Source organism: Hetaerina americana, unplaced genomic scaffold (assembly GCF_022747635.1).
Source record: "Hetaerina americana unplaced genomic scaffold, ioHetAmer1.1.p SCAF_9, whole genome shotgun sequence".
Classification (NCBI taxonomy): domain Eukaryota; kingdom Metazoa; phylum Arthropoda; class Insecta; order Odonata; family Calopterygidae; genus Hetaerina; species Hetaerina americana.
The window spans coordinates 27,060,268-27,073,930 of record NW_027287538.1 but is presented as its reverse complement, the minus strand read 5'-3'; the positions used below and the strand labels follow the sequence as shown (position 1 = coordinate 27,073,930).

At 45.0% G+C, this 13,663-nt stretch overlaps 1 protein-coding gene across 1 annotated transcript in view; it reads right to left on the bottom strand.

The window, feature by feature from the left end:
- Window positions 1-13,663, bottom strand: part of hth (Meis homeobox homothorax) — an 834,894-nt gene that overhangs the window by 136,149 nt on the left and 685,082 nt on the right. The window contains exon 10 of the mRNA XM_071597689.1: window positions 2,556-2,632. Within this exon, the coding sequence (XP_071453790.1) occupies window positions 2,556-2,632 (77 nt within the window). The remainder of the gene's footprint in view (window positions 1-2,555; window positions 2,633-13,663) is intronic.

Here is a 13,663-nt window from a genome sequence, read left to right as displayed (position 1 = left end):
TGGGATACACGGGAGGGATTGAAGGGGAAGAGGGTATGCACTACGCCGCGTCGCTCCACGGAGGGAGGTAGGACGGAGGGTGAATGGGGAAAGGCGGAATTAGTCCCGGAAAGGGCGGAAAAGGGAGGAGGACAGCAGGACCGTTCTGAGATTCGAAAAGAAAGGGCAGGCTGCTGCAACGGGAGGGAGGAAGGGGTGGGACCCATTGTTGTTCCGTCCTGCGGGATGTAATTAGCGAGGAAATCTGATCGGTAATTACTCGATTAATCAATCCGGTATCCATTTGAGGGTCCCCCCCCAACCCCGTTCAACCGCCCCTACCCCGCACCGCTCGTCTTCCCACCTCATGGCCTCTTTTCATCCCTCGGCGTCTTCTTCCCACGGTCCGGTACCTTTGGCCACCCTGCCACCCTCCCCCGCCGTGTACAGCGTCGTTTAACCTCCCCGCGCGCTCCGATCGCAATAAACAAACGCCTTTCGAGCCATTGGTAATTGGAACGGCCACAGAGATCACTACGATTCCGTTTTCCATTACTCTTCAAAGGAAGCTGCTCAAACACGAAGGTGCCTTCTCCATTATGATGACATGATATTTCTTCACCAAATCATTGCAACACTCTTTGATTTACAAAGAGTTTAGTTTCCTTCATACGTGTCAAATTCAAGGAGTTAAATAATTCAGAACGGGTCATGCGACAAATAATTTAAATGAACAAATCGCTTGCGGAAGCCATGAGCTATCCTTCACCAAAGGTAATTATTTAACTTGTCTCTGTTTCCCTACACTCCCCTGTATCCATCAATTAAAGCACAAGCGCTTTTATTACTTCCCTCATACCTTACTTGAATAGGATAAATGAAAACTACACGTACCATTATGATCGGAAGGAGTAATATTCCCATAATTAAGGAATTGAGAAAATTAATCGCCAGGCGCGAATCCACGTATTAGGAACATGTTACTGAGCACAGATATTAGAAAATGAAATCTTCATATCTTCAAATCTTCAGTACTTCCTTCGTTCAAATACATAAACAGAATAGATTATGGAAACAAAAGATTCAGATTTCGCGTGAAGCCTCTACTGCTACCCTCCGGGCAAATAAACCGGAGTTGGCAGTGAATTCATTCAGGATTGCTTTAGAGCAAGAAAAAATCTCTTAGTTGACTAAATGTCGGGTGGAGCTATGCAAAAAAGGATCTTGCAATCTTTTCAAAGGTGATCTGCAACATCACAAGTCGACATGTTTTCCGTGCCCTTAATAAACCAACAAGAAATATCAGACGGAGGTAAGGTCCCTTCAAAAAATCGAAAAGAAAACCTAGCGAATGTGATAGAGAAATAATACAATATGCCTATTCAATGGACGGTTAACTATCCCGACACTATTACACGCTCCCATGGCAACGATTCCGTTCGAGGACTACGGGGCACGCATGCGGCAACAACCCCTATCGCATTGTAATGCCCTTGGGCGGAGCAGCGGCCGCTTGCATCAGCTAGAGACAGTTGAAGGAAGAAGACAGGCCGAGCGAAAAGGCCAGAAGGGAAAACCGTGGAAGGGAGGGGTGCTTAAGGGACAGGGAAGTCCTGTGCTCATGGGTGCATGAGGGCGGCGGGAGTGGGGGGATGCTCGGCCGGAGGGGAGAGGGTGCGTGGGCGGCAGGAGACGGTTATTCCACCGGTGACAAGATGATGGACCGCGTAAGCATGGGAGAGGGAATCTGCCGCTGGCGGGAGTGGCCGTCTGGAGTGGAGGGGAGAGCTCGGAGGGGTGGCAGGTGTTGGAAGGCGGCTGCGAGATGGCCAGAGAAACCGTGGGGAAGATTTGGGGGAAGGGTACTACGCGGTCGGGGGGTGTTTTGGGTATAAAGGGGAAGGGACAGAATCTTTTTTACTTCCTTCCGAGGAGGGCGTGCGGGGGTTTGCGAAATTGTATGGATGATAGGGGGTGCGCCCACGGGAATGGAAGAAATATTCAATGCAACAGTACTACTATTTCTTTGCTTAAAACATGAGAGGAATACTATCAACGCCACGGGCCGCCACCTTGAGAGCCTGGCCACATTCTCAACTGCGATATCGCGTTGACCTTTCCCACGGAGACGGAAATTGTGAATTGAAGGGCAATTTATGTCTTTCGAAGGACCTTGGGGAATGTATAAAAATAACGATCGTAAAAAGACTACTCCTTCACAAAACCTCAATACGGAAGTGCCCTGCTTTAATTTTCATCGCATCATAGTCCTGGAAAGGATAGCCATTTGTGGGAACGACCTGAATTCGCCAAATCGGAAATTCGGGAAATTTGATCGGGAATTCACTTCAATCATAATCATATTTAATTAATACAAAATTGGTCAGCGGATAATCATTTTCATATTTTAAGATATAATTGAAACATCCTTCATGGAAAAGAGGTTTATTTAGTTGACATTTAATTCCCTTCCCAAAAGCTTCGAATCATTTTAAATTACATTCTAAATACGTTAATAAAACTTGCTAAAAACTGCACGGTGCCATTGGAAGGTATTGACAAACAGAGGTACTCACCAGTTGTTGACTTGGAGGATCGTTAGTCCGGTGTCCTGCGCCAACTGCTTTTTCTGGTCTTCCGACGGATACGGGTGCTGCAAAGAGGAAAATACCTTTCATTAGGACAGTTCATTTGCCAAAATGTAATATAAGAAATCGTGAAACAGAGTACCCATTACAAATATTTTATAAGTTAGACAAGTCTCACAAAATCATGTTAATACATACTATCAAAATGCAATGGCTATGGGCTTCCAATACAGGGTGCGGCAACATTATGACTTCCTTTGTTTAAACGCAAAACGCTTTCTAAAAATGAAGTTATGTTGCCGCACCCTGTGTCTTCGATTAATTAAGCTTCATAAGCTAGAAGTCTTTATAAACAAAAAATATCCTATTGCGTCATTAACCATTATCGTACGAGAAACAAAGCATATGATGAAAACAATAATATTTTAAGGAGAAAAAATAAGGTACAAAACATCATTAAATACATCCTCAACCAATATTATAAAATAGTGTTTTTCTACAGCCAGACATGGAGCATTATCCAAGGGTAACTCAATCCCAAGTGGATAGAACCGGGCACAATCTAATAATATCAAAAAATTGATACCTCCATACATAAATCGAAATTTTCCACATTAAGAAACACATTTATTGAATAAAATTGCAGGTAGTACATAGCATGCATATATTCTTTGAAGATTCACTCTTCAAGGCATCCTTTCAACCTGCTTCGATCGTCGTCAAAACCATATTTATTTCACAAACTTTTTCCTTCCAGGATTTAAAACGTTTTTGTCGCTAGTGATAATAAATACGATCCGCCAAAGTTTGTGGGAATTAAAAGTGCGACAAGATATTTTCGCTTGACAAATACATATTAGGTCGGATAATAATAAAAAAAAAATTTGAGGTCGATGTATCGAGTTATACTACTTAAATATTCAGCACGGTGGGGGATGAAAGGTGGCCGTACCAGGGAAAACGGAGACGATCGAAAGTGTGGAAAAGGTGGGGAAATAAGGTGTACCTATGGGGAGAGAGGTGGTCCCCTATGGACAGCCGAGTTCAAGGAGGAAGGGCGTGGAGAGAGAGGGGAGGCGAGTCGTTCGGAAGGATGGATATGGATGTGCTCGTGTGTGGTGTGCCCCGATGTGTGCGTGTGGGCAGGAAGTGGATTGCTTCCTCCAATGGCCTCCTCCGCATCCTTCGCTCCCCCAACCCCTTCCAACGCGGCGGCCTTCCTCCTCCTCTCCCCCCTCTCCACGAAACACCACACCCCCTAGCCCATCCACAGAAACCCCTCAACCCGATTCCCAAACAATCTACGTAATTGGCGAGAGTGGGATAGTCGGACAGACAGCCAAATGGCCCATCCTTCTCTCCTCCCCCCCGTACAATCCCTCCCACTACTCCCATCCTTCCTTCCCATTCTCCCTCCCTCTTTCCTCCTCATTTTCTCCTACCCCGCTTTCCATTCTCTTCAATCTCCTCGTTCCCACCCAAGAATGCCTCATTCGTACGCCTCCGCCCATCAACCCATTTGCTGCCATCGCCGAGTTTCTCGCCGTTCCCTGAATCCACGTCTCCATTTATACCGACCGTTCCAAATTGGCGGGGGAGGGGGGAGCGGCCGGGGTGAGAACGAGATGGGGGACGGATTCTCTCGCTCTCTCTCCAACTCTCGAGAGGGGGATTTTTTTTACACCCACACACTGCACTAAAAATTACCAACGTGTCTGTAAACAAAGCATCCCTCTCCCTCGGATTCACGTTCAAATGAGGACCACTGGGATTTGAATCGAGGGAATGGAGTGTGGACTTGCATATTATCATTTGAATCCAGCGCATTACAAGGCTCATTTCCCGTTATAATTCTCTGAGCAGCGGAGAGAATCAATGGCCAAGTTGGACCCGCGTTTTGAACGAGTGGCGAACGAGATTCGTCACGTAACTGGATCAATCACACTGGCAATAACCACGAGTAGGTTAAAAGCCCTTAAGAATCCTTACGGGTTGAAAATTTAACAGCCATATTTTATTTTATGATGACGACCCATATGCTAATTGCTACTGATTTAAATTTATCTCACTGTTGGACTGAGGGAATACTGAGTTAAAATTAAAAAGAGGGTGTCGAAATTTGACGTTGGAACCGCTCTAACCTATTTAGTGGCCTTGATTTTATTTCTCGTATAGAAATTTCAGTCAAAATAACCTTCTATGTCGTGATGGAAATTTATTTTACGTCTTTTAATTGCAGAGGTCACGTTGCAACTTACTAAAAATCCCTTGGTAAAGATTTTTCCACAACACGTCTTATTTGGAAGCTGGACACTCTCACCTGCAATCTCTGGGATGGCAAACCTTGGCAGTTACAGGTCCATGTCTTAAGGGATCACCGACGTTATCGATTTTAACAAAAACTGGGTATCTAAAGGTAATCGCCTCCTTGCATTAAACAGAGCTCGAAATAGTGTCCTCGTTCGCATGTTCCAATCCGCTGAATAGCCCCCTCCGTTTCTTATCCGACCAAGGGATTTTCTTCCACTTAAGCTCAGGGACCACCTCGTTCCGTTGGGAAGCAGCAAGTGGATCTCATCTCAACGATATGGAAAGAACAAATGAGAAACGAACGACCTTTGAAAGAAACCTCGGGGGAGAATAGCGCCAATGAAAACGTTGGAAGACCGTCGGAAACTGCTTACAAAGACATGGAAAGCTTAGAGAAAATCTCACGGTGTTCGACGGATAAGGTTGTGAAGTGGTCAGTTGACCAACTAAATAGCCGCCCCTTATTTTCCTGAGCTTCCGAGGTCTTCTCTAACGGGAGGATTTACATTGAATCCGCCTGGAAGCGAACACTCCTTTTTTTTAAGTCTCCTGTCCTCACTTTCTATGTAAACGACGGAGTGCGACGTCCTTCTCCGATTCGATTGCCCTTAATACAATACCCTTTCAGATTAAATCTTTCAATTGGCAAGGACTGATCAAAAAATGTTTAATTTGATAACACCATACCCAAATTCGAGTTCAGAAATAGAAAAAAAGAATTTTCAGTCGAAGCCGATCGCCATTTATGATCCACCAATTAATCGATTAAACCGGTTGAACATTTACCCAAGTGTAACTCATAATAAACTGACAGATAAATTCCTCGTTTAATGCACTTGTTCAAATTCAAATGCTACCACTCCTACATCTGTCTTATGCTTGGGAACACTTCGTCAATTTCGAGACGGACAGACTTGCCGCTGCTTTTTCTGCTCTTTTGAATTTAAAATGTCGGTCCCTTTTTTTCAATTTTTCTCCCATACACCAATCTCTTTAAAACGCTAAAAATAATCCTACATCCAAAATTTCGTACTTTTAACTGTCAAGTTATTGGGTGATCATTGTTTATAAATGCCTCCACCCTTCGTGCATCGCGAGGATTAGTATAACTGGTGATCCCCAAATGCGGTCATTGAGGGCCAACGGGTAAACCAGTGAAGAGTTTTAATAAACGCAAAATTGTCGACCGCCGATTGACGGATAATTTGGTAAGTCATTTGCGGCCCTACGTAGCTGAGCAGAACGCCGAGATTATCACCATCCGACCCGGAGACTGAAGGGATGAGTAGAAAGAAAGATGACAGCGTCCGCGGTACGATGAACAGCCAGAGATGAAAGGGGCGGGCGTGAATGGGAAAAGTCTCTTTGGCACGAGGGTGTGGGCGTGGGTGCGAGGAGAGGGCTGGAGGGAGGGAATCGAGGGCGTGTGCCGCCTTCCCGCACCCACCCCGGGAAGAAGGCGGGGGGAGGGAGGTGGGGAAGAGACAAACGGAGGTATTACACGGGCGTGGTCCCGCCCCGTGAGACACGCAAAGGTGAGGAGTGAGGTGTCCGGGAGAGCGAGGGGCTGGGAGGGTGGGTGGTTTTTTTCGGGCTCCCACGAGAGGCGACCGGGCGGGGAGGGGGCGAGTTGGGTGCGGGGAAGGAGGGTGTGGTAGAGGGACCGCCGGGGTGAGAACGCGTGGGAGTCCTTGGTGGAGAGGAGATCTCTTGATGAGTCGAAAGAAGAAATATGAGTGTCTCCCCCCACACTCGTCTCGCTCTCCTCGAGGGACATACGAGGAGGGGCTGACACGCGTGAGATGGCACGCGAAGGGTAAGAGGACTCAGCTGCTAAGTGAGGGCGTGTGTTAACGTCCTTCCCACCCGCTTTGGAGAGAGACCTGTGAGGTATCGCGGTATCATGAGAGAATCTAAAATGAGCCTCTCCCACTCCCGTTCACCAAGTGGACTCGGACACTTAAAGATTTTCTATTTTCTTCTTCTTAGGTATGACTATGGGCCTCGTTCGTTTCTGATCTTTCCTGTATTCCTTTTTCCTTTTCTTCACACCTCTTTCTCTTCTAGTATTTTTCCTGGAAGTGCCGGAATTGTATAACTAATCCTTAAGGGTTGAACCGTTTTGGCTGCCACTAGGGAGTGCTTCGAATTTCTTCCACGTCGTTTTCGGTTTCCTGATTCCACGTGTTCTGCTTGCTATTACTTACTGTTCTCCTTCCGAAGTGTTCTCTCATTTGCTTTCTTCTCTCGTTCGATTTTTATTTCCATTAGGACATTTTTTTGCATCCCTCACGGTATTTTTTTTAAAGTGCGACTTTCTTAAATTGCAACTCCTCGCGATGCCTTTAAATCAGGTTCATTGCACAAGTACGCCCTTTGGGGATGTTTGACCCAAAGCAAAATAAACCATTATTTTCTCTCCCCCCTCCCTATCTCTATCGTTCACACAGTTGAGGAACTAAGGAGACGTGGGCCTTTTCGTAGGTTTCGAAGAGTGGGAAGAGAGTGTTCTCGAGAACTCTCCGTGACGTGGAATATCTCGCCCATTAGTACCCACCACTCTCGGATTGAACGGGCAAATATGGTCAAACCCTCACCAGGTTCGCTCCGGGGGAGTATCATTATTATTGTGCCTCTTTTCTTTCACTCGAGTGGGGATCATGACACAGGATCCTTCCGCTGAGAGATCCTTGACTCACCTGGACTGGAAGGTGAGTGCGACTGCGACTGAATGATAAAAGATAACTATGGAGTGCGAAGCCTCGCGAGAGAGAAAGATAAACAGAGAATGCAAAGACGGGTCGGGAATAGGCGTTCTCGAGACAAGAGGGGGAGAGAGAGAGAATCCTTTATTTAAAAAAAATGTGTTTCGAGGCGTGGACGGACAGTTAAAGAGATGTCGAGAGGGAATGCAAGAGAATGGGACGATAAGGAGAATTATAAGAGACGACAAGGAAATTGACACCTACTAATGGTAAGTGAAGATGGCTCGGAGACGGAAAAAAACGATAATGTAATACGCAAAGGAGGGAGGAGTCGAGGGCTAAAGAAAAGAATGGATGTCGGGGCAAATGGACGCAGAGCAGATAAATGCACGCGACGTAATAAATGGGAACGTGTGAAGATAAAAAGCGAGTCCATTGGCCGGTTGATGGGAAGGCGGAGAGCTGGAATGAATGGCTGAGGAAGGCTCCTAAGGAAAAGGACTTTTGAGGAAGTGCTCAAAAAGAATTTTAAGGACGCTGAATATTTAAATTGAAAGATAAGGAGAATGACTAAGGCAAAGTAAAAATAACGCGAGTACAAATGCGCCACGAGCAGCTACCCACGGCATAAAAAATTGAAAGGAGACAAGGAGGAGGTTCTTAAAACCCCATCAAAGAATGGAATGGAGGGGCAGTGATATACGTAGAACTCACAGGCAATGCTTCTCCGAAATGCCGGAAATACTCGTACAATGGAAATGATCAATATCTTCAAAACATTTGCGAAATATAAGATACGATTTCTCTAGCGTTGCATTTGTCGGCTATTTCGTACACACTTATTTTTGTGCTAGTATGAACTGGCTCCGAGTTCTTGAAATGTTTTAATCCATTGCTATGGTTTTGCTTTCGGTGGAAAACTGATGAAAATGGACGTTGGAATCCGAAATAGGAGATGATTGCAAGATATTTCCTCCGAATAAGTGAATGTTAAATAAATAATCTCTGACTATTGGGAACAGAGTTGGATTTAATTCGAATGAATATAAGGTTTCGGACTCTACAGGGAGAAACCAATGGTAAACGAAGTTAAAATTGAGTTAACTTGAACCTTCCAAATAAAAACAGAAGATTCGGATTCTTTGGTAAAAACATCGCTCATGGACGAATGAAAAATGTTTTATTTCCTTGACAAAAAATTCAAGCAAAGAAATAGAATTTTGCGAGGAAATAAATTTTGAAATAAGTTATTTCTTAGGGAAACAACCGTTCAGTGGAGCCCCACCCCAGTGTAATGATTTTAAAACGAAACAATTAAATTTTTCCGCAACACAATTAATAATGTTATAGGAGTGTTTAAAGCGCTCACTTTCACATAGGTACCGGCAAACCATTGGAAATACGATTATGCGTCCAAAATTGAATTTTAAGGGATACAGAGCGCATAAAACCAAATCACCCCCCGGATCAATGCGTGTAATTCGTAAACTGCACGTTGAGAGCTCTGAGATCGCTCGATTGACGGTGGCTCCGCGGCGGAGGAAACGAGCACTACAAAGGCCGCGGTCATGTCGCACATATTACGTGTCTCGGAAGATGGAAGGAGAGGCGCAGACGAGGCGAGACGGAAGACAAGGAGGTAGCGAGCGCACACGGGAAAGCCGACCGAAAAGCGTCCGGAATGAGAGCAAGGAGAAGAAAATTAAGGGGCCCCGGGGAAGGAGGGAATCAGAGGGAGGACGGCGAGGGTGTCGGGAAGCGGGTGCGAAGGTGGCGTGTCATCATTACAGACACGGAAACCCCATCTTGATGGTGTCCCCCCGGTACGCGAATGAGGAGGTGGGGGGGCGAGAAGGAGTCGGGGGTGGCGGACGTCCCCACTCATCTGAGAGGGCAACGCCACGCACCTTACTCCCCGCACTCCTGGCCACCCTGGCAACTGACTCCCCGACACCTCCTCGCTCCCCTTTCCCCATTAAGCACTCACTCTCCCAGCTCAACCCGCCGCTCCGCAATACATGCCCACACACCCCCCTCATTAGGGGACACCTCCGAACACCACCCCAGCTTTCTCGAAGCACGGGGGAGGGGAGCTGGTGGTGAGCGAGAGATAGACAAGAGTCGTATTCCCTCCTTCATCTTCACCAGACCCACACCAAACTCAACTCCCTTTAGATCCCGAGGTCTAGCGGTGCGGGCATTACATTCAAAAGTTCCAAGCTATTATTTATGATGCAGTGGTATGCAAATAAATGCGAAGATATTGGCAGTCAGACAGGGGAGCCAAGCGGAGAGTAGCGTCGATCCAATCCTGGAATTGACGACCGTGCATGATGATAATATTGATAGAAGCGGTCATCACACAAATAATGATGGCTGAAATAATATGAGTAAGTTACGCCAGCGATTTTTCCGACAGCTAATCCGTGCTTTTGCTGATGAAGTGTGATGTCCAGGCATGCATTGGGATCCCATTGAGATTGAAATCGACGTGCAATCATAAAAATCTCCGAGATGTGTATCGACGTACATGCAGGGTGATTAATGAAGGTTGCGGAAAAGACTTAGGTCCCCGACGTCTGTTATAGATAGTTCGCGGCGCCTGGAATATGATGACTTATCCCTACCGATGCATGTAAAGTATCGCCTTTAATGTGTCTAATATATATACATGGTGGTATTGGTATAGGCATCAGTTCATCACAGATGAAAACAAATAACTCATGTCAATCATCTCACGGACAATGTGATGAAGTACTTATATGAGGCATTTAACAATGGAATGTTTATGTTATTTAACATGAGTGGGTTGATTCGGGTCTATTCCACAACTGAAAAAATGCGTCCATTTCAAATTAAAACAGTTTTTCTTGGTAAATTTAGAAAACACTCGCTTTTCTTACGCTCTTTGGTATTCCCAAAAAATAATTAGCTGTCTTCCGATAAAACGACGTCGGAACTATGAGTCATGGACGCGTAATAAATCGTACGAAATCAGCGCCATGCTTACTTTATGTACAGGTTCACCACTAAAAATGGTTTAATGTACTGCATCCTTACTATTTGAAAGGCAGCCGTCTAGTTGTGTACGTTTAACATTGGTTGGTTAACTACTTTTAACGGTCGCATCTTCAATAAAATACACCGGTGGCCGTGATAATGGACGACCGAGAATGGGGGAGCGAGAAGAGTTTTTTTACAGCGCAAGATACAGCCGATAGCTGCTGCCATCTCGATTGTGAAGTCACCTCTGCATTAGCGCGTCAAGCGACTTGAAGGAAAGCAACCATTGAACTAACATCACACAAATCGATACCCATAAAAATCGCACTTCTAAATTCGATTGCTTGTGAATAGATTCAAAACATGTTACGACTGAATGAATGAATGCCAAAAAAACGAGTCCAAATCGAATTCGGAGATGAAATTTTACATTTTTCCTGTCCCCGCTGAGCGATCAAGTCGGAAGAGAAACTGTCAAATGGAGATTTTTCTCCCGGCTGACAATGAAGGCAAAAGTAGTCGACCCAAATCATACTAAAAGCAATAGTGGCATAGGTCAGTGCCGCGGTTGGCCGTGATAAAAGAATCGGGAACTCAATCGGTGCGAATGGAAAACACATACAGCCGGACATAAATTCGGCGATTCGGGAAATACCGGAAAAAAACTTGATCGAAATCCTCCCAATATATCCTCCCAATATAATTGAGAGAAACTTATTAATATAATTGAAGTAATTCGACGGTGCATCGCCCTGATCCCGACGGCACGGTGACGAATGAGTAGATACCGATGCGCGGGGAGCATCCTTCAGAAGGGCTACGACGCGGAAAAGTGAGCATCGCCGTGCGCATCCCCCCCTCCCCTTTTGAGTGCTGCAAACCCACCCCCGAAATCCTCCATCACCCTCCTGCCATCACCCCGCCCCCTTCACCCCTCTCCGGATACACCACTCCCCCTCCCCTCGACCCATGCCCAACCCCCGGAACCTCAAAACACTTTTTCAAGCCGTCCAGGGCCCCTCCTTCCATTGTCATCCAGAGATTGGTGCGGTACACGCTAAGGACCCGAGAGTGGGCCGACGGAGGGCTGGGTGAGACGACCGCGATCTTCGAGTGCGGAGAGGGCTGTGGATGGATGGAGGGTGCGGTGGGGGAAGACCAAGTCCTGAGACGAATGGAAGGGTGTGGATGAGAGTGAAAGGGGGAGGTTGGAGAGGGGTTAGGGGGGGGAGTTAAAGCCAAGTCGATGAGTGGAAGGGGATGATGGGGGTGTTGGGAGGGACGAAGTGTAAAAGAGATATCCATATACCTTTCCTCCCGCCCCCGTCGATCTAAAGGAGTCTCCCTCTCCCCCACACCCTCCGAGAGACGGTAGGTAAGGCGTCACTCAATCTTCGGAACGAGGGAGGGCCACGGGGAGGGGAAGAAAAGGACGCCTAATTTTCCGAAACGCCGTCTCGACGAAGCGAATGCATCTGGTAAGGGAACTTACCTCCCAGTAATGCTGCAAACCTTAGCTAGATGAGCAACCGAAGTACCCCATTTATTTCATCCACCTATTGCCCAGTCTATTCGAAATATATTTCCCTTTCGAACTTAGAAGCGCTCTCATTTCCATTGAAGTAACCTTAAACACATTCATTAACTAATTATCCGTAACAATCTTATCCAAGAATGATTTATCAATAGATTCAATACCCCAACAATATGATAGACAGCTACGAATCGAATTAGGCGAATAATCAACCGAGATGAGGAAAAAAATGCTTGGAAAAACTATAAACTATTGAGAAACTTTGATGAAGTCATGAGATCACATAGCGAGTTTTACCAAGGCAAGAAGACTGCAATATAAAAGTGCAGCGTAGCAATATCTTTTTATTTAAGACCCAGATATATTAAACATAACAGTTTCAGGTTTTATATCCTCGAGTATGGAGTACTTTAAAAAAATCCGAAAACGTGCACAAAAATCTCCTCTTACTTATATTTTATTTTTCCATGAGCAATCATTCGGTAATATTTCACCGTCAGGAAAATATATTTGCTTTAATTTAGCTTAAGATTATTCTGGAAAGGGCAATCGGGACGAGCGCGTCCCGACAATCACATACAGCGACGGATCAAAATATCAAAACTAAGGACATCTGACTCCGGTAATCCAGGTAAACATTTGCATTCGAGATTTTGTATTATTAAGGGATAAGTGAAAGGGATTATTAATAATGCTGGGAGAATCCTCGCTGAGCGTGCTTGATTCAATTGTCATTGAATGAAAAGAGGCATCGGTTGCTCATTAGCATATAATAGAACCAATCCTCTCCGATGAGAAAAATATCGGCGAAAATAAATTAACGCGCAGTGTTACGTTCAATGAAGGAAGGGTCAAGTGGCGAAATATGAAATTCCACTCCCCTTGACACAATTCGATGGATGGCAAAAAAAAACTTTTCTATCGTTTGTTTGAAAGCATATTGCATATCATGTATTTATGAAATTTGTTTTTCAAATCAAATATGCACTCAAATTAAATGTCAAAAGTACTTCAAAAACAGCAAATTAACTGAATAATGCCAATTTAGTTAGAGTCCCTCTCAATTTTCCATACTCAGTTTTCTATTCACGGCTTAAAAACTTTGAAAAAATGCATAAAACTAATTACGTTGATTGTCTAAGTAATCGTTACACGTTAACGACACACTAGCCACTAGCCACTAGCAGAAGTAAACTTAAATCACCATCGGACGACAGTTTTTGCTTTCAATTTTGGACAACTCTGAATATAAGTCTGCTCAGAAATTTATTTTCATATGAGTTTTACAGGACATTTTCCTTCTCTCCTCGTTCCAATTTTTTTGTTGAAATTGTTAAATGACTACTTGGTTCACTGACAGGGTCTTCGAGTTCCCGGTACCCTTTTTAACAGTATACTATTGTGAAAAGCGTTTTTCTCAGATTGTTTACAAAAAAAACACAGGAATTCAGGTTTTTGGGAGGCCGATCTGAAACACCGAAGAGCAAAACTTAATTTCATATTAAAGAACTAATTTCATAGATGCAAAATCAAGATTACAACCA